The 21,997-nt window shown below is 37.7% G+C and overlaps 1 protein-coding gene across 6 annotated transcripts in view; it reads right to left on the reverse strand.

Moving 5' to 3' along the window:
- Positions 1–21,780, reverse strand: part of CP (ceruloplasmin) — a 59,275-nt gene extending 37,495 nt beyond the window's left edge. For all 6 annotated transcript variants that reach the window (XR_007723104.1, XM_050778208.1, XM_050778207.1 and 3 more), the window contains exons 1-7: positions 21,378–21,780; positions 11,851–12,098; positions 9,539–9,751; positions 8,583–8,756; positions 6,722–6,976; positions 5,544–5,715; positions 1,823–1,962 (exon numbers count right to left, since the gene is read on the reverse strand). Coding sequence is in view for 5 of the 6 variants with exons in the window: in XM_050778208.1 (XP_050634165.1) it covers positions 1,823–1,962; positions 5,544–5,715; positions 6,722–6,976; positions 8,583–8,756; positions 9,539–9,751; positions 11,851–12,098; positions 21,378–21,523 (1,348 nt within the window). In the remaining variant the exon portion in view is untranslated. The remainder of the gene's footprint in view (positions 1–1,822; positions 1,963–5,543; positions 5,716–6,721; positions 6,977–8,582; positions 8,757–9,538; positions 9,752–11,850; positions 12,099–21,377) is intronic.
- Positions 21,781–21,997: the final 217 nt, after the last annotated feature.

Here is a 21,997-nt window from a genome sequence, read left to right on the forward strand (position 1 = left end):
CATAAATATTTTATGTAATATACAAAATGACATTTATTGAGAGCTTCCTGTTTTTCTGAGTGTTTATGTCTAGTAACTCATTTAATCCCTATACCAACTTTAGTAACTATTGTTCCCATTTTACAGAAGGGAGCAGGGACAGACAGTAATTTTCTTTTTTCTTTTTTCTTTATTTTGAGAGGGAGTATCATTCTGTTGCCTAGGCTGGAGTGCAGTGCCATGATCTCCGCTAACTGCAACCTCTGCCTCCCAAGTTCAAGCGATTCTTCTGTCTCAGCCTCCCAAGTAGCTGGGATTACAGGCGCTCGCCACCATGCCCTTCTAATTTTTGTGCTTTTTTTTTTTTTTTTTTTTTTTTTTTTTAGTAGAGATGGGGTTTCGCCGTGTTGGCCAGGCTGGTCTCGAACTCCTGACCTAAGTGATCTGCCCTCCTCGGCCTCCCAAAATGCTGGGAATATAGGCGTGAGCCACTGCGCCCGGCCAAGTTCAGTAACTTTCAAAGGTCACGCAGCTAATGTATGCATTGGGTACTCACCAAAAAACGGCTTTTTATAAGAGCCTCCAATTCTTGTAATACCTTGTTCAAAAAGTACTATACCTCTGATGAGTCACTGCTAGAAAAATAAAAGTGAAGAGCCAGGACAATCTGAATCCATACTCTGTTTGCTCACCCACTAGGCTTTTCTGCCTGAGTGCCTTGGCGAGAACAGGTCTCTGGACTCTGCCTAGGGGCAGCCTGCAGAGGGCTCTAGGACAGATCCTGCTTGTCTCATTATAGCCTGGGTTTTATTTATTTATTTACTTATTTATTTATTTATTGAGACGGGGTCTCGCTCTGTCACCCAGGCTGGAGTGCGGTGGCAGGATCTCGGCTCACTGCAAGCTCCACCTCCCGGGTTCACGCCATTATCCTGCCTCACTCAGCCTCCCCAGTAGCTGGGACTACAGGCGCCTGCCACCACGCCCGGCTCATTTTTTGCATTTTTAGTAGAGATGGGGTTTCACCGTGTTAGCCAGGGTGGTCTTGATCTCCTGACCTTGTGATCTGCCCACCTCGGCCTCCCAAAGTGCTGAGATTACAGGCGTGAGCCACGGCATCCGGCCCTAGCCTGGATTTTATTTCTAAGGGAACATATCTTTAAGTGCGGAGGCTCACAACTTAGTTATCTATTTAAACCAAGTCACATAAACACACAACACACAATTCTCCTTCCTCTTTGAAGAAAAAAAATAACCATTGGAAGTCAGGTCAGCATGGGTGTTTGTGTTTGTGTGTGTGTGTGTGTGTGTGCGCGCGTGTGTTTGTTTGTTTGTTTCTTTTTTTTTTTTAAGATGTAGTCTTGTTCTGTCTCCCAGGCTGGAGTGCAGTGGCAGGATCTTGACTCACTGCAACCTCTGCCTCCCGGATTCAAGTAATTCTCATGCCTCAGCATAGAGGCACGAGATACTGGGATTACAGGTACCTGCCACCACGCCCTGCTAATTTTTGTATTTTTAGTAAAGATGGGGTTTCGCCATGTTGTCCAAGCTGGTCTCAAACTCCTGACCCAAGTGATCTGCCCTCCTTGGCCTCCCAAAATGCTGAGATTACAGGCGTGAGCTACCACTCCCAGCCGTCAGTAGGGCTTTTAATGATGAGAATTTACTATTGATAATTTACATTTGGAAAAGTAATTAGCTGCTGCATTTTATTGTTTTATCTTCCACACACCTACTTTACACATAGAAATCATGCAGTAGGTCCTGACGTTACTATTCTTTCTGAGGTTGATTTAGCCCACGGGAAGCATATACCAGCCATAAATATTCTGCAGGGACTCACCCAGGATGCCAAGATGCTCTTCTTCAGGGCCTCTCTCCTTTCGATTTGTGAAGGAGGCATCTGTGTACTCACGATAAACCAGCTTTTTATAAGAGCCTCCAATTCTTGTGGTCCCTTGTTCAAAAAACACCGCTGAGTCACTGCCGGGGGAAAAAAATGTTTAATGCTGGGGTTGAAGTAGAACAGAAAGCAGGTATTCACTTAAGGTGCTAATTTAAGAGAAAAATTCTGACCAGTGCTTAGAGATGAATATTATCCATGATTTAGAGCAATCCGTACCAGTTACTCAAACAAAGCAGACAGTTCCAGGCCACTCATAGAAGGATGGTCAGTTAAGAAGTAGAGAATCATGGAGGATGTTTATTTTTTCAAGTGAAGAGAAAATTTTCAAAAGGGCCCCTGTCAATCCCTTGACAAAGGATTCTACCATAGACTCTTTTTATCAAATTGTGAAATGTTTAAAAACACAGTGGCTACTCTTTTTTTTTTTTTTTTTTTTTTTTTTTGAGAGGGAGTCTTGCTCTGTCGCCCAGCCTGGAGTTCAGTGGCACTATCTCAGCTCACTGCAACCTCTGCCTCCCAGGTTCAAGTGATTCTCCTGCCTCAGCCTCCTGAGTAGCTGGGACTACAGGCATGTGACACCGTGCCCAGCTACTTTTTTGTATTTTTAGTAGAGACGGGGTTTCACCGTGTTAGCCAGGATGGTGTCGATCACCTGACCTCGTGATCCGCCCGCCTCGGCGTTGCAAAGTGCTGGGATTATAGGCATGAGCCACTGCGCCTGGCCCACAGTGGCTACTCTTTGTTGTGTATTAGCACTGGCCAGCTGCTCAGGAACATTTATTTATTTATTTATTTATTTATTTATTTATTTATTTATTGTTTTTTAAGCAGAGTCACCCTTTCTTGCCCAAGCTGGAGTGCAGCGGTGCGATCTTGGCTCACTGCAACCTCTGCCTTTCTGGTTCAAGTGATTCTCATACCTCAACCTCCTAAATAACTGGGATTACAGGCGTATGCCACCATGCCCAGCTAATTTTTTGGTTTTTAATAGAGATGGGGCTTTGGGATGTTGGCCAGGCTGGTCTTGCACTCCTGGCCTCAAGTGATCCACCCGCTTTGGCCTTCCAAAGTGCTAGAATGACAGGTGTGAGCCACCGCACCCGGCCAGGAGCTTTTGTTTATTAGCTGAAACTCACGTGACATCACCACAAAGTTGGTATTATTCTCCCTATTTTGCAAATGAAGAAATTAAATTTCAGAAAGGTAATTATTTGACTTGCACAAAGCCACCTCATTCATCATTTCTTTCATTTGACAACTGCATCAAACACCTGCTCTTTGCTGGGAATCTTGCTACGTGTTGATGACTTAATCATAAGCAAGGTGGACTCATCCCTATCCACATGAACCTTACATCTAGCAGAGAAGACAGTCCAGAACCCATCAATATAATACAGTGTAATAAACACAGGGTGTTATGGAGCATTTCTTTGAGGTTGGGGAAAAGTGCAGCGAAGAGGCCACAAAGATGTTCCAGAGGAAGTGATTACTTAAAAGTATCTAAAGGGGGAGTAGAGTTAGCAAGATGAAGTGTGTGTGTAGTGCGGAGACTAGGGCTGGTGTATACAAAGAAGAAACTGCCTATGAGAAGGCTTAGAGAAAACAGCGAGTGTGCCATGTTCTAGAAAATATGGCAGAAGCATAGCATGCAGGGCAGGGCAGAGGAGTGAAGAATGAGGCTTAGATAGATGGGAGATAGGCAGGAGGACCTAGTTAAGGTTTCAGCCCATCCCAGGGCAGTGAGAAGCATTTGAAAGATTTAAGCATCCAGGATTAGCATTTTAGGAGGATCCCTCTGGTAGCTGTTTGGAGAATGCATTGGAAAATAGAAGATTGCAGTAGGGAGACCAGTCAGGAGCCTGCTTTTCTAATCTCAGTAAGAGGCAGAGATAAGTTCATAGGTATTGGCAAAGAAAGTAGATAGCTTTCAGAGATAGTTTCTATAAAATGAGGCAGTACTTGATGAGGAGAGAAGTTTGAACAGCCTCATCCAAGTGGGGATGTCACTAAGCTAAAGTTTGAAATGCAAATCTGAAATTCACAAAAGCCTTCTGAGTTGGAGATGCAGCTTTAGGAGTAATCACATGTAGGTGTCAGTGTAGCCTGGGACTGACATCTCTGCTTCAGGAGTCACAGGTCTGGGCTGAGCGAGGCCTAGCTATCCATTTATTGTGTGATGTTGGATGAATTACTTAACCTTTCCAAGGAGGGTATTTTTAATATGGATGGCAAACAGGGATTCTCTGAGGAAGTGATATATGAGTAAAGACTTGGAGCAGGGGAGTGGCATCATCTCATTGACGTTTTTGAAAGATCACAGTACTGCTTTGTAAAAAATCGATAGTAGGAAAGGAAGACAAACAGAAAGAATGGCTGGGAGGCCGTGGAAGTCATTCAGACATGTACAAAGAGTAGCTTCTGTACATTAAAGGACACTATCAAGAAAGTGAAAGACAACCCATAAAATGCCAGAAAACATTTGCAAATAACTGATAAGGAATTAATACCCTGAATATATAAGGAACTCCTACAGGTCAACAACAACAAAAAACCCCACTTCAAAAATGGCTGAAGGACTTAAATAGATATTTCTCTGAAGAAGATACACAAATGACTAAAAAGTACATGAAAAGATCCTCAACATTACTAGTCATTAAGGAAATGCAAATCAAAACCACTATGAAATATCACTCATGCTCATTAGGATGGCTATTAATTTAAAAAAAAAAAAAGAGAGAAAGTGTTGATAAGAATGTGAAGAAATTGGAACCCCTGCACATTGCTGATGATCCTGTAAAATGGTGCAGTTACTATGGAAAACAGTAATGTGGTTCCTCAAAAAATTAAAAATAGAATTACCATATGATCCAGGGATTCCACTTCTAGCTGGATATGCAAAAGAATTAAAAGCAGAGTCTTGAACAGTGATATTTGTATAACAATTGTTCATAGCAACATTAGTCACAATAGCCAAAAGATGGAAACAACCCAAATGTTTATCAACAGATGAATGAATGAACAGAATGTGGTATATACATACAATGAAGCATTATTCAGCCTTAAAGAGGAATGAAATTCTGATGCATGCTACAACATGAACAAATCTTAAAACATTATGCTAAGTGATATAAAAGACACAAAGGAACCAATATCGTATGATTCCACTTGCATGAGTTGCCTAGAATAGGAAAACTCATAGAGACAGAAAGTAGAATCGAGCTTGTCAGGGAGTGGAGAAAGAGAGGAAGAAGGTTGTTACTGTTAAAGGGTTCAGAGTTTCTATTTGGGATGATAAACGTTCTGGAAGTGGATAGTTGTGATGGCTATATAGCACTGTAAATGTACTTCATGCTGCTGAATTGTACAGTGTCATGTTTTCTGAAATGGAAAGCAAATTAATTGATTTATCTAATTGTATTCAGTGTTTTCTTAGGACTTTGTCAAGCATTTGATATCTTTTGAACCCAATTTTTTTCACGGACTCAAAACTCATAGTTCTCAAACTCAGACTCTTACACCCAATACCTTAATAAATATTTAGCAGTCTAGTTACTCAATATCAGATACCAATTAAAATTGTAATTGCTGAATTAACCTTTTGTAGTTCCTTTGTGTAGGGGAGAGCATATTTTGAAATAGTACTCTTTTTGTGAATTACCTTCCAGGTGCTGTTAAGTTTTCTTTGGTGAAGATGTCTATACCAGAGGGAGCATAGTTCCAGATGATTTCCTCAGCGGCAATGTAGTAGTGTCTAACATGCTTCCCATGGGTATTACCCTTTGATGAAGACTTGTTACACTCCTGGACCTGGAAAAAAGCTTGCAAACCAGCTGAAATGAAACAGAAAGAGGCATTGATTAATGGAGCCAATGTTTCTCCTATTGCCCTGTAAACACTGCTCGGGTGATGACAAGTAGAAATTGAAGGAATAGACAGATAGAAACAGTACTATAAAGGAGGGCAAACAGCTGTAAATAAATTCGTGATGGAAAACTCAAGTTTAAAACAGACATACTTTGTTTTTTATGTACATACAGCATAGAGATATTAAGCATATGTGTTTTTAAAATATGGTACCAGTTTCTGTGGGGTTTCACTTGGTAGTTCTTTTGATGAGAGAAAAAGAACAAATCTGTAGATATGCAGAGAAGAGAGGCTTTGATGTATTTTAAGGGGTTGTATTGGGTGGAGGAGGAGGTACCAAATGAGCATGTATTACAGCTCTCTTGTACAAGATGGTTGTGCATCTGCTGTGCTGGGCCTTCTGTGGCCCAGAGCATATTTGATAAAAGCAATTATATTTGCAGGTCAAAGTAAAGTATCCGAACTCCTATGTTAAACTTAATTTATTCAGTAGACCAATATTAAAAACTAATATTTTTCAAGAACAAGGAATGTCTTTATTGCCTAAGTTAAAGAGATAAAGGAAGAATTTATCGAGTTAAACTAGGGGATGGCCAGGCTCAAATAAAGAACGAAGTTAATTATACTTGATGGAAATAAGTCGAAAAACAGGGTACTTTCCACTGCCACATACAATTTTTCTGGATTTTACAACACTGTATATTTTACAAAGTTGAGTAAGTATATATAGTACTATACTTTCAGGGCCAGTTGTTCTTTCCAAAAACTAATATATTTTCAGATTTCATTACTTTATAATATTCTTGTCTTACAGTCTTTTTTATTACATTATTTTATATATACTATCATAGGAATAACACTAAGATGCCAGTTCAACGCTCAGATTATTTCAAAGATATTTAGCTTTTATATTCTGATTCCCAGTAACCACCTTTTTCAGCTGACTGCTAATTTCAGATAAAGATATCCTACCTTTCAGATGGTTTAGATTCTGACAGCTGAGCATCCATTCTCCAGGGTTCTGGGCCACCATATAAGCATCAAACAGGGTAGCAGGAAAGAGGTTGATTGTATCAATACGGTAGTTCTTGTTGGTCAATACTTGCCCGTGAAAGAAAGCTGCGTGCACATCAACTTCATTACCCATACCAAAAAGGTACCATTTTACTCTGTCTTCAGCACACATGGAGAGTCCTGGGAGACTTCCAAAAGTGTATCCATTCACAGCTGTAAGTCAAGAGCAGAGTTTGTGACTAATAATCATTAATGCTTGAGATAGTGAGAGTTACCTCTATATAAATAGAATCAATTTGGAATGGAAAATATCTGGCACACATGCTGGTATTCCTCCCTCCTATACTCATGTCAGACATTGCTAATCAATCACAGCACTCTTTCATTTTGGAACTGAATTCAGCCTGAGGATTCTTATCAATACCATAGTAACAGATGAACACAATACTGAAGATAAAACCTACTTGCTGTCTTTGTTATAAACTATACACATTGTGTGTATGTGTGTGTAAATACAGATGTGTGCATATATACATACATATAAACAAAACACACACATAGAATTAATAGAAAAAAGATTGAAGATTAGTATTCAATGAGTTATTAATCATGTTGGTAGAGTAGTAGTATGGATGTTTTTGCTTATCAGAAATTTTCCAATTTTCTACCATAAATTTCTTTTGTAAAAAGAACATAAGAATAGCTTTTTTAAAAGATTGCCAGACAAAATTTTTAAGATTGGAAGAGATATGAAGGAGGGAAAAAATAAAGAAGGACAGCAGGGACAGAGCCACAAAGACCTAAAAGTTCATATGCAAGGTGGCCTGAAACACTCAGAAGAAACTTATGGTCATTGTTCAAACTGGGTGGCCCTAAACATTTCCAAAGTGGAAATTAGTTCTGGGAAGAATCCTGAGTTTACCACATGTGACACTGGTACCAAATCAAACCTGCTCAGGCTAGAATTTTGAGTATCTTTTTATAGCAACTATTTTTGTTGGTACACAACAGAGATAGGATTAAAGTATGGAAAGAGGACCTTCCACCCAGGTAAAAGTAAAAGTTAGAAACAAAATCTGTACTTTGTTAATTAGTTTCTTTTTCTACTTTGGTAGTATAGTTATTTTTGTGCTCTCGGTTTCTGAGTACAGGTTATTTTGAAGAAGTTAAACACAAACAAACAAAAATCTCTACTTATTGGTCTAGTTGTTGTTAAGGGATTCTGTTTCTCATGCAAATTATGAGAAATAGATAATCTTACTAAGCTCATTATTTTGTGTCTGAGAATTAAGAAAAAGTCTAAACTGTAAAAAAAAAAGCATTTCTAGAAAAGTAAAGTGAACTGAAATGTAGAAAAGAATGATGCAGACTAGGGGGCCCAGTGAGGGCAACATAGTATGTAGAATGAATACCTTTCAGAACTCGTGGTTTGAACTATTTTCTTAAATATAGTTAGATGCTTTAAAATATAATGTAGTTTTAAGTATTTAGTTCAATAATTTGGAACTGCCTCAAATAATTTTTAGAATGAGTCTAGTGGATAAATAAATGTATTAATGTCACATACATATGCATTAAACCATAATTGATGTTTTATCCTTACCAGTTTGGGAAACAAGTTTGGTGCCTCTGGCTTTACCTGGCTTAGAATTTTTATTTTGACTTACTTGGCTGAATATCAAATTGCACATCCAATATGCTTTGTTATAAGGACCACAGACTAGACACGCAGTACTTACTTATATGAGGGAATAAGCTTAGCAGAATTAATGGATTAAGGGGAAAAAAAGTAAAGTTAACATGTCTTCTATAATCTTACAATGCATTCTGTTACTCTCCTGGAAGTCTTCGTTGTCTTTGTCAACTTTCTCTGGTTCTAAGCAGTAGGCTTGAATGTTGTCTTCTAGGTACCAGCTGAAATTTTCATCCACCACAGAAAACATCACCACAAATTCTCGGTCAATATTTTTTTCTTTTTCTTTATCTAGAGAATCTGGAGTTAAAATTACTATTTTAGTAAGATTAAACTTTTAGCATGTATTTTGACTTATGTTTTCAGGTGATTTATAGTTTTAAAAAATTTTAATATTTATTTTTTTCTAATAAATCATAAGTCTGGACCAGTCACTCCTGTTTTACAGACATAGAAACACTCAGGGAATTTTTATGATCAGTATCTGGTGCTTGGAAGACATTCCTATATCTGGATATCCGCTGACCACATAACTATTAAATGCTTTTTGGCAAATGGGAAGATTGGAATTCAAACTTGTGTGTCTGTTTTGTGGTGCATATAGCCACAAACTGAGACAAGTCTTTATAGGTAACTATTGTTCAAGTTAGGATTGTATTTCAGGCTCTTGAGCTACATTGTTTTTTTCATGATGTTAGAAATAAATACTATGATATTATGTTTACCAATATAGTATGAGTAACTACAGATCTATCACCGTGAAGTGCCTTTTTGGTAGTCACATTTGGTAAAGTCATATGTCTCTTCAGCACCACTGTTGGAAGTTAGATACAGCAAACTGATCCCTGGGAGAATATATTTCTTTCAGCTTAGCTTCATTGGCATTTTCCCCATATGAATGCTTGTTCCATTTATCCCTTCTTCTGCTAGTCCTGCCTGGCTCTTCCCTGCCTTTTTTTCTAGTCACCACCTCTCTACCTTACCTACTCAATCTCAACACAGAAGACTTGACTTATTTTTAAAAGACAAACTGCCCTGCCCCTGTCTTTAATAATGTAAAAAATAATGTAAAAAAGATGTACCTTTTTTACAGATTATTAAAGGTCCGATGAGTCCTGAGGCAATATCTTTTGGAGCATCAATGTGGGAATGGTAAATCCTAGTCACACAATTGCTATCTCCTTCACCAGGACTTTGTTCTTCGGTGGCAAGCAACAAGTATGTATACTGCTGTCCTGGATATACTTTGTCATCTGCTTTTTGAAAATCTGTGGTGTTATCAGGGTAGATGGCCCCTAGGAAGCAACATGCAATGAAGGTACAAAGTGAATGTGTTTGAACTTAAATGAGAGAACAGATAGTCCATTAATTCATTCAGCAAACATTTATTAAGCATCTACTGTGTGATCCTTGGGGATGTGATATCCTATTTGGACATAGGAAAATGAAAGGCTAATGGCTAGGGTGTTTAGAAGCTTCACAGACATTTTTAATTTTTTTTAGTATCTGACTGGGTTTTCAGAAAGCAAAATGACTTTTTGTTTGCAATGTAAAGAACTCGGGTCATGGTATGGAAGTCTGAGAAAAATGGCTACCCTCTTCTAAATTCAAAACTTCTTATGTGATCTCAGAATTTTGCCCATGAATTAGCCATAAAATTAAAAAAATTTCTACTCTTAATTTTGGAAATTTCCAAACATACACAAAAGTTGAGAGAAGAAAATGCTGAACCTCCGTGTACCCATCAAACCAGCTTTAACAGTGATCGACTCAAGGCCAATCTTGTTTCATCTGTACCCTCACATACTCTTATCCCCAGTATCATCAAATTATTTTAAAGCAAATCTCAGACATCATATTCCATTCATAAATACTGGAGTATGTATCTCTAAAAGATAGGAACTCTTTTTTTCTTTTAATAAAACCACAGTACCATTACCATAACTTTAAAATGAATGGTAATTCCCTAATAAACCATGAAATTATTAAAAAGAAATAGGATGACAGTCAGCCTTTTATGCTATGAATGTAATTATCCCTAAACAACAACAAAAACAAGAAAAGTCAACACATTCACCTTCTAAAACAATATCTCTTTTAAAAAGACAACAAATACTGAATCAAATCTAATTTTAAATTAATTTCCCTACTTGATCATTATAATTTCAATGAACTGTAGCATGACTTCAGCATTTTTGCTTATGACAACAGCTGATATTTATTGAGGTATTACTATGTGTTCTCATTGTCTCTATTTTATAGGTGAGGAAACTGAAGCTGAAAGAATTTTAGCAATTTGTCCAAGGTCACTCAACCAGTAAAAGGTAAGGCTGGGGCTCAGACCTTGGTCTATTAATTTCACCTTGCTTTTCATCACTACAAAATACCACCTTTTTTACCATCATTGTTAAGGACTAAGAATAAGATCACTGGCACCAAACCTTATCTTTGTTTTTCAGGTAATATTTTCAAGTTTTCCAAGTTCTACATTCAAATGACTTTTTCAGTTAATTGTGTCTCATATGTGACTAGAGTCATCCAGGCACATGTACAATTTGACTGACATATGAGACTACTTATGCCACCTTAGCTGGGGCAGAGTTTATCTAAAGTTAGGATAGGAGGTAACAACAGCCACAGTATGTTTACATGTAGGAACTTCAGAGATAAGGCAATTCACATCTTGAGTCCTTCTTTCTCTTCCCTCTGGATTTTTGCCTCTTCTAGGCTCTAAAGCACATTGTCCATTTCTCTTATACTGACTATTTGGCCAGAAAGGATTGGGCACAGGGGAAGAAGCTCCAGCTCTCTCTGACTCTCACTGAGTCCACCTAGAAATTCTCTCACATTCACACTTTCCACGAATGAGTGCAACCAAGAGAAATATGCCATTATTATTATATGGAAACAAAGTACCTATTAATAAAATAGTTGACTGGGTGCAGTGGCTCATGCCTGTAATCCCAGCACTTTGGGAGGCTGAGGCAGGCAGATCACGAGGTCAGGAGATCAAGACCATCCTGGCTAACATGGTGAAACCCCGTCTCTACTAAAAATGCAAAAAAAAAAAAAAAAAAAAAAAAAATAGCCAGGCGTGGTGGTGGGTGCCTGTAGTCCCAGCTACTTGGGAGGCTGAGGCAGGAGAATGGCATGAACTCCGGACTCAGAGCTTGCCGTGAGCCGAGATCACCCCACTGCACTCCAGCCTGGGCGACAGAGTGAGACTCCATCTCAAATAAATAAAATAAAATAATAAAATGAAATAAAATAAAATAGTTAAGAACTGAATGGCAGTTATAGGTCTTATCCAGGAGAGAAGTCCACAATTGTAGAAGCTAAAAGTCACTTCTACTGAAAAGTAAGAGGAAATTCCAGCTACATGAGCTAAACTTACCCTCATGTTCCTTATAGTAAGTTATTCCATGTGAATGAAAGGTGTAGGGCCTAGAGGCAAAGTTTTTTAAGTGTACATAAACTTTATCTCCAGTTTCAGCTTTGATAATAGGGCCTAAAAACCCAAGCCAGACTGGTTTTTCTATAGTCGTCCTAAAGGTTTCATCTGTGTACTGAAGATAAAGGGCCTTCTTATATAGTCTCCCAATTCTATCTGGGCCATTTTGAAGATAGATATTGGAATGTTCCCTGCAAAGAGAAAGAAGACAACTCTATCAGAAGCCATCATTTCTAGGGATGACATTATCATTATAATTTAATAACATTATAATTAGAGAAATTAATGACCACATCACATTGAATGTTTGCCTGTTGTAGGGATGCCTCCAAAGTTGAAGTGGAGGGCTGGCCGTTAGCCCTGTTATTTTCATTATGTGAGGCTTCCTTATCAGATATATGTCAGAGAACTGTCTGCGAAGGCGTCATAGAAATATAGTGCATCTTACTGAAGTATTCTTCCATGATTTTTATACTAAAACACAGACATATTATGTAATGGAATAGAATACAAACTTAAGCTGAAATATTAAAATAAACCAGTTAATTAAGACATTTTTTCACTTATACCTTTCTTAGCTCTGGAAAAATTTGAGTTTATAACTAATCAATCTGGATATTTGAGACTTCAAAGTATGTGTGTGTGTGTTTATATATTTTTTTCCTTAAAGTAAGATTAATAAAGCTAAATTAATTCTTTTTAATTTCTTTTAACAGCACTAAATCAAAGCTAGAGTTGTTGATGCATGCAATGTGTGTGGTTTTTAAATTACTTTTGAATTTAAATAATCCCTGTGTTTTTTAATCCCTCACTAGTGCAGATACTTAACATTGAATGTTTGTATTCTAGTGAATGCCCATTAATAGTTGCTTAAAACTTTCTTAAAAATATCAGTGAAGAAAATAGCAATCTGGAAAAGAAAAGATGGAAAGAAAGTAAATTTGGTTTGAACTGATTTCTTGTGTTATCCAACTGAAGGCTGTATATAGCCCAGTGGGATCTATACATGGGCAATATCATGTAGCCATTTGGCAGGACCCACTTAGATTCTGGCCTTTGGCAAGCCCCTCCACAACCAAGGCTCTTCCATTTGAATAAAAACTGCTCATCATTGTGGGTGTGGGTGTGTGTGGGTGTGTGTGGGGGTGTGTGTGTGTGTGTGTGTTGCCTTCTTTCATCTTAGTGATCTTTGATACTTTACCAATTTCTATTCAACATTTGTGGGGCTGAGTAACCTGACTGAGGAACAAATTTTGTCTTGTTTCCTCAGTTGTAAGCTCATTGGTAAAAGTGAGATATATTTTTCTTTCCCTTCTTCAAGACAAGAGCAGAGCTTGTGCGAGAACTCTGGACTTTCACTGCTACGGAATTTAAAGATGTGGTTTTTCAAAAGTCTAAGGCCTGGTGTTTCTTAAGTTTGAAATGCACAGGAATCTACTGATGAACTTAGTGAAGTGGAAATTCCTGGGGCACAACTCCACTGATTCTGATTCTGTGGGTCGGGGCAGGGCCCAGGCATCTGCATTATTAACCAACACACTGGTGTCTTTTGATGAGATAGGCTGCTCTGGGCCCCTGGATAACCTGTGTTGAAGAGGCTCTAAGGTTGAAGGTTAAGAGAGCTGCCCAATCCCAGAGGCAGTGGGATTTCTGATACCATGAGGCAGAAAGGTAGAAAGCTCTGTTTCCAGGTCATACATGGTGGTGGCAGGACCTCTGCGGTGGTGGCTATGTAGATTAAGCCTGAGTGCTGGGGCCAGGTAGCATAGCCACTTGGCAATGGTCCTGGTGGCTGAGTTTGGGCAGAGTGAGCAGGTGTTGGAAATAAGAGCCACCATTCTCTGGATTGATCAAGGAGTTTCTATGATGAGCGTTTCCTCCTAGTCACTACCATATACCAATACATTGGGAATGCCAATTTCCCTGAATTGTATAAACCCGAATTCCCAAAGAAGATAAAATTGTTCACTAAAAAAATGACTGAGATGATGTTTCCCTGCCCATCCCCCACCCTGGTGGGAGGGCTAAGCTAGAAGTTAGAAAAATAAAGTGTCCTTATTTGCAGCCTGTGTGGAGCAGCAAAACTGTGGGTATACCCTCATTTTTCCTATTTGTTTTCACCTTCTAGTTGTTTGTTGCCATTTCCCAATTTGTTAAAGCAAAACAGGAAAAGATTGGGAGAGACTTCATGGACACAGGTAGGCATGGGAAAAGGGCAAGACACTGGTGTGAACTCTGTCCCTAAACCCATAGCAAGGAACGCGCAGAAAGAGTCTTAATAAATATATGCCTTAACAACAGCAAAATTGTTGCATCAAAGACCACTGAGATTAAAAGCAGAGAGTCATTCAGTCCATATGACTGATAAGAGGACAACAAGAGTGCAATTTCAGTTAGGTACACAACTGCAGCTGCAAAGTCTACAGTACAAAGGTACAATTCCACTCTGGTCCCACCAGAACCCTGGACCAATCAATCTCACAGAGACTTGTCTGAGCCCCAGGGTAAACTTTCTTAAGAGTCTGAACACACTTTTATTTCTGAGAGAAGAATTTGATAATATTTGGAGACTTTACTCCGTGCTTTACCATGTCCTATTGGTACACATCTTACGTAGGTCAAAGTTAAAAGTTAACCCTCAAATTCTTAAGGCTTCATTTAAATAAAATGTGTATTTATGTTTTCTGAATGTAAATACACTTTGGCATACATCACGTCCTATTTTGATAAACTATAGCAGGCTTTGTCAAAATGCTTTTATTGCATTGAAATACTCCTGTATTAATCATTTCCTAAAATAGGAAGAACATTGCCATAAACCAATACCTAAGACCAAGACCAAGACCTACATTGCCTAAGCTTTGTAACTAATTTTTCTAAGCAAATTTTTTTGGGGGGTTAAAATTGCTTTTAAAATTATTGATCTGAAGGTACAACATGTCTAGGCATTTTAACATTTGAAATTCCTTTTATACATATTGCAATATGCAAACTGCTTTTTGCATCTTGCCTTTTATTGTGAAAAAAACTGTCTTAACCAAATTGGAAAATATTTTACACTGTGTGACACTTTGGGAGAAGTCTATTTGTTTATGCTTTGTCTCCAAATAAACATTAAAAGGTCATTAGAGGCTCTCTATTTAATTTCGACAGCACAGCTTGGGGACAAAGGGTCAGTTACTGGAAGCTTGCGGGAAGTTTGCCAGTCAGATATTCAGCCACAAGAATCTATTATAGCTGTTCTTTGAACCAAATAATTCACATTTAATTGTAGTTCTTCCTGTTGACAATTGTAATATGTTCCTTTCTATTCATTACTATAGACATATCTCCCTTCAAGTAATCAATCACATTCCCTCTTTTTAGCCCCTTATTTTAAAAAAGAAAAGCCTGCTCCTATAATTTCTGGTAGTCTTAGACCCAGAAATGCGTTTTTAATAGTAGGATAATTATTTTTAGTATTGCTTTAGTAAGATATTAATAATGCTATTCCCTCCCATAAATTTAGAATTCACTCTTGGTTTATGCTTAGACATGGTTCCCGAAACTCGGGTATTATAGGTGAAAAGTTCCTGGATTTTTGACTTCATTAATTGAGACATAATATATTAGTTTTTTATTGCTGCATAACAAATTATCACAAAGTAGGTTGAAACAACACCCATTTATAATCTCACTATTCTGTGGGTCAGAAGTCTGGCATGGCGTGGCTGGGTTCACTGCCTCGGGCATCACCAAGCTGAAATCAAGAGGCTGCTGGGCTGAGTACTTATCTGAGGCTCTGTGGAGAAATCTGCCTAGCTCATTTGGGTTATTGCCAGAATTCAGTTCAATGGGGTCATAGAATTAAAATTCCTGTTTGCTTGCTGGCTATAGGCCAGGAGCCTCTCCCAGTTTCTTAAGGTGACCTGTATGCCCTCCTAGATGGCCCCTTTCATCTTCAAGTCAGCTCCAGTGTGTGGACTCTCCAGATAATCTCACTGACTAAAACATAAATCATGATGGTGATGTCTCATCCTGTTCACAGGTTCTGGAGATTTAGGATAGGATTTCTTCCTGGAACCACTTTGGAAATGCTGCCTGCCATAAGCAAGAATCATAAGGAAAACAGTCAAAAATTAACTACTGCAAGAATATGGCAGAGACTCAACCTAGGTGTATAGAACACAAATTCAAGTGATTTGCCAGTTCTAACTAGCCTTCCTCCACTGGCACAGCACAAATGCAGTGCCTAGTGATGAATTTTCTTTTGTCTGTGTTCTCAGGAGAAATAGAAACTTGATGATAAATGGAGTTTGGTAAGTGTGAAATGTAAGTCACTTAATTAGCTCTTCCACACAAGCTGTCTTGTGTGAAGTGTTTGTACTGCACTAGCGATTGCTTGCTATATATATATATATATATATATATATTTTTTTTTTTTTTTTTTTTTTTTTTTTTTTTTTGAGATGGGCTCTTGCTCTGTTGCCCAGGCTAGAGTGTAATGGCGTGATCTTGGCTCACTGCAACCTCCACCTCCTGGGTTCAAGCAACTTTCCTGCCTCGGCCTCCCAAGTAGCTGACTACAGGCATAAGCCACCACACACAGCTAATTTTTGTATTTTTAGTAGAGACGGGGTTTCACCATGTTGGCCAGGCTGGTCTTGAACTCCTGACCTTGTGATCCACCCGCCTTGGCCTTCCAAAGTTCTGGGATTACAGGTGTGAACCACCATGCCCAGCCCTATTGCTTGCTATTTTTTATTTGGCAACCTTGGAGAATGAGTCATTTAAACTAAATTTTCCAGATAATTTTAGCTAGTAATTGTACCTATTTAAGAATTATTTAAATATTTAAAATCATTTTTGAAGGAATGGTAATAAATTGGGAGACCATTAAGCTGAGACAGTGTCAGTGCTTTGGGTTCCTACCTAAGCAAATCAAAACCCAATTCAGTGTAGTAAACAGTAAAATGAAACTTCTAATCTGTAACTAGAGACTTTACCAACCAGAAGTCACCAACTAACATCTAACTAGGGAGTCTCCACTTTAACCAGTCTAATATCTATTTCTTAGGCTGAGAATATGTTATAAAACTTTCCTGGCTGGGTGCGGTGGCTCACGCCTGTAATCCCAGCACTTTGGGAGGCCGAGACGGGCAGATCATGAGGTCAGGAGATCGAGACCATCCTGGCTAACACGGTGAAACCCTGTCTCTACTAAAAATACAAAAAATTAGTGGGGCGTGGTGGCAGGCGCCTGTAGTCCCAGCTACTGGGGAGGCTGAGGCAGGAGAATGGCGTGAACCTGGGAGGCAGAGCTTGCAGTGAGCCGAGATCGCGCCACTGCGCTCCAGCCTGGGCGACAGAACGAGACTCCGTCTCAAAAAAAAAAAAAAAAAAAAAAGTTTCCTCCCTGCCTAGAGGAGCACTGATTGAACTGTTTGTGGTCCTAGGGCACCCAACTGATGTGGCTGAATGCTTGAATAAACTTGTTAAACTTTTAATATGCCCAAGTTTGTCTTTTAATAGGGGTAAAATCAATGCCTTTAGTGCAAGCTTTTTCTTTAAAAATATTTTATTTGCTTCTTTGTTTTCCAAAACAGGGGATATAATGGGAAAAAAGCAACTTTTTGGATAATAATAGTGAAATGAACACTTATTGAATACTTATTACATCCTGATCACTCAAGATCATAATTATAGGAATTATGATTACTATAGGGTGGAATGTTCTTTGTTGTCTAGTTTTTTGGTCAGGATTTGAGCTGTTATTTCTTCTTGGTCATTAGGCCTGCTTATAGTGACATCTTCACTGTACCATTTGTTTTGGAAACCTACAATGGAATGAAAAACCTGGTAATAATGTTTGTAAGAACTCTATGTTAAGAAAGTCTCCAAGCCTGAGTGAGAGCCTATGAAGTCAAGTGTAAAAGAGTTTTGTGATGGCTGTTCTTATGCTTAAAAATTTTTTGACTTATTTCCAGCTTCCTAGAGGTCATCAGAAAAAAAAGTAATCTGAAGATATCAGAATTATTATAATCTTGGCTTTATATAGTCAATTAATTCAGTAAATAATTAACTAATGCCTACTATGGGCCCAGAACACACTACTGTGTTTACTAATTGTTTTTATATGTATGTCATTTGTTTTTAATTGAATATATATAACTTAGGATCCGGAATTATATCTTATAAAGTCTTTAAATATTTATTGATGTGTTGAAGTGACAGATAAGGCACCAACCCAAGTAAATGGCAGTATTGAGTATAAGGAAATTATTTTCCACTTCACCCTTTTAGAAATAAATATCATTGGCATTAATACCAGAGAAGTAAACTCTATTTTTTTAGTCCCCCCCAAACCTATACATTTTTGTCTTTTGATATCTGTCAGTGTTTTCAGTTGCACTAACCCTGCATATAATCCCCTAAGGTGACTTTTCTATTTTATTCTGTTGCCTGATTTGTTCTATAGCATGAATTGCTCTACATGAGGAGCAAGGAAAAGTTTTTACAATACGGTTTATGATTTCTCCTATCTTCCTATGTATCTTTTACTTACTCATTTAAACTTATTCAGAAATGTTTATTTAGTGTCTTCTATATTCTAGGTACTAGTGACCAAACACTAGTTCCTGTCATCTCAATGCATATTTTCCTGTTCATCATCCAAGACCTTGAAGATCAGCATTCAGCTTAAACTCGATTCTTTACCTAAAACTTATATTGCACTCTTTCACATCTTATTCTTCAGCCCATTTATTTCCACTCCTTTGTAGTCATCACACAATAAGGAGTGCCAACCATGTCTTGTGATACTCCATCATCCTTCACTGACTGGGCTAAACATGCTGCAAATCTGGGACAAAGAAGGGACCAAAAGGTTGCTATCTGCACACATCTATGCAAAAAGTTTAGCATAGTATTGGCAAAATTGCTGAAGTTGTATTCAAAATTCACTGGTCAGATATATGGGGGGAAAAAAATCACAGAGCAAGCAGTCCCACCTAGAGTTTGCACAACTGTAGCATATTGTTGAAGCCAAGGGAGATGTTAAAGTCACAGGACAATGACAAAAAGAGAGGTGGACTTTGCAACTAGAAGATGCTCCATTTTTCCTTTTAAGGATCTTAAAGTATCGCTATTAAGTATGCTTTTTAAGTAACTGATATGGTTTGGCTGTGTCCCCACCCAAATCTCAACTTGAATTGTAATAATCCCCACATGTCAAGGGTGGGGCCAGGTGGAGATAATTGAATCATGGATGTGGTTTCCCCCACACTGTTCTCATGATAGTGAATAAGTCTCATGAGATCTGATGGTTTTATAAATGAGAGTTCCCCTGCACAAGCTCTCTCTTACCTGCTGCCATATAAGATGTGCCTTTGCTCCTCCTTTGCCTTCTGCCATGATTGTGAGGCCTTCCCAGCCATGCGGAACTGTGCGTCCATTAAGCGTCTTTTTCTTTATAAATTACCCAGTCTTGAGTGTGTCTTTATTAGCAGTGTAAGAACAGACTAATACAGTAAATTGGTATCTGGAGTGGGGGACTACTGTAAAGGTACCTAAAAATGTGAAAATGACTTTGGAATTGGGTAGCAGGCAGAGGCTGCAATAGTTTGGAGGGCTCAGAAGAAGATAGCAAAATGTGGGAAAGTTTGGAACTTCCTAGGGGCTTGGAGGGCTCAGAAGACAGGAAGGTGTGGGAAAGTTTGCAATGTAAGACATGCCTTTGTTCCTCCTTTGTCTTCCACCATGATTGTGAGGCCTCCTCAGTCATGTGGAACTGTGAGTATATTAAACCTCTTTTTTTTTTAATAAATTACCCAGTCTTGAGGATGTCTCTATTAGCAGCATAAGAAGAGACTAATATAGTCACAATGGGGTAAACAAGCTTGTACTCATTGGATAGCTTCCCTGGCACAGACAGGCCATGGGAGTAATTAAAAACAAAGAAATTTCCTCTGCCCCCATTCACCAAATTCTAAATAAACTCCTTCACTCTTCTACTCCCTGATTTTTAGAATGAAAGATTTTTTTTTTTAAATTGAAGCATAGTCAGGGCAATGTCTTGCATTTAGTTTATGCCTGATAAAGCTGATTTGATTTTTGATCATGAACAATGACAGAGTAGTGGTGAGTGGGGGCATGGAAAAGGATAGTATTTTTATTTTTTTAATGTGTCTGACTTTTTCCTTGGAAATAAAAATCTTGTATAATTTATATTATATTTAATCAAGAAAATACTGAATCCATGCAAAATAATGTTTTTGGTGAAGCTGTAAAAACATGTCATATTCTTTAGAAGATAATACTATCTTAAAACAGGTTAAAAAAAGAAATAATTACAAGATGTATTAGTTTTATTTACAACCACTTATCTTCAGGTCAGAAACTTTCCTTACTGTATATTATTAACTTCATAATATAATAATTGGATATTATTATCAGTTATGTATTTATTTTTATGGTGAAAAATTTCAACTTTACATGACATTTAAAGAGAATAGTATATACTCATCAATAACATTCAATAATTACAAACTTTGGCATCCTTATTTAGTTATTTTTTAAAGATATAATCTTAGCAGCTGGTGGTCATTAGGCTTGTTTGTGTTTTATCACCACTGAAATACATTTTAATGTAGTGAATATTGATTTTGAATTCCAAGTTCCCATTTGGTGGTTAATGTTTAATTAGCATTACTAAAAGTGAAGACCTCGGTATAGATTAACTTCGGTACAAAAAACTTCAAGGAGAACTAAACATTTTTTGTTTTTCTGTGTAGTGAATATTGCTTTCAATAAGAGGATTTTCCAACTGAAATATGAAGACATTTAAGTTACATGGAGCTTTTTGAGGACCATCCTAATAAGTGCCTGACATTTTTTATGCATATATGTGCCAAGCATTGTACTAAGAGTTTTACATGCACTCACTCTTTAAGTAACCTTATGAGCTATGCTTATTATCCTCATTTTACAAATTAGGAGTCTGACGCTGTCAAAGATTAACCTACTTAACTGTCCAGAGTCTCTCAATAAATATCAGGCAGAATCATATTTGCTAAAATCATATTTTATTTCTATAAGTGATGTTTTGAAAGATATAAAAAAATTTATCTCTATCATGAATAACCATTAAATGGTGTAATAAACATAACATTTTATACAGTAATTGTTTAAATTAAAGAAGTTCTGCATAAACAGACAAAAAGACAGAATCCTAATCAGAGATGGAGTAATGACCATGGGAGGTAATAAGAGGTGAACACAGATCCCAGGAACAACAGGAAAGAAGCAGAGTAGTCCCCCAAATAAAAACTATACAGGAACATAAGGGAGATTGATTCAAGTGTCCTGGGTTTCAAACCCACATTTTGCAGTTTCTGTATATAAGATATTTTAAAAATATTTCATCTTATTGGCTCTATTCTTTAAAAATAATTTAAAATTTTGGTCTATAAACAATAAAAATAGTGACTTACGTGTCAACAGAAATAAGTTTCTTTTCCCCATGGTCAGAGGCATAATCCCAAGTTGTTTCAATAATTCCAATGTAATAATGCTTTTCTTTCGCCCAGGCCGGGGTACTATATAAAAACAGAAAAATACCAAGTATCAAAATCTTCATTTTTTCCCCTTCTTGGAGCCTGAGAAGCAATGAAGTAAAATCAGGAGCAGGCAATTTTATAAATAAGACTTTCTTCCTTATTTGCTTGATTGACACAATTTAGTGTTGCACAAGAGTAAATTGTTTCATTAAAGCAAATATTTTCCAATTCAGTTAAGTTCTCGTAAACCACCAAAAAACCACTTCTTGGTTGCCAGGCTTCTCTGACTGAAAATAAAAAGTCAACAGTTATTGTTGGAGACATTAGAGTGTGCATAACTCTGCGCCTTTTTCCATTCATTGTGTAAATTCCAGGAGGGCAGACAACATGTCTAAATGCTCCCTTTGTTCCTCTGACAATATGTCACAGCACAGAGTCCTGCAAACAGTGCACTTTTAGTAAATCAGGATAAGGATTATGTAAAATGAATCAAAAACATGTAGCTTTTTACTACAGTCGTTCTTAATGACAGGGATATGTTCTGAGAAATGCAT

This window comes from Macaca thibetana, chromosome 2 (genome assembly GCF_024542745.1).
Source record: "Macaca thibetana thibetana isolate TM-01 chromosome 2, ASM2454274v1, whole genome shotgun sequence".
Classification (NCBI taxonomy): domain Eukaryota; kingdom Metazoa; phylum Chordata; class Mammalia; order Primates; family Cercopithecidae; genus Macaca; species Macaca thibetana.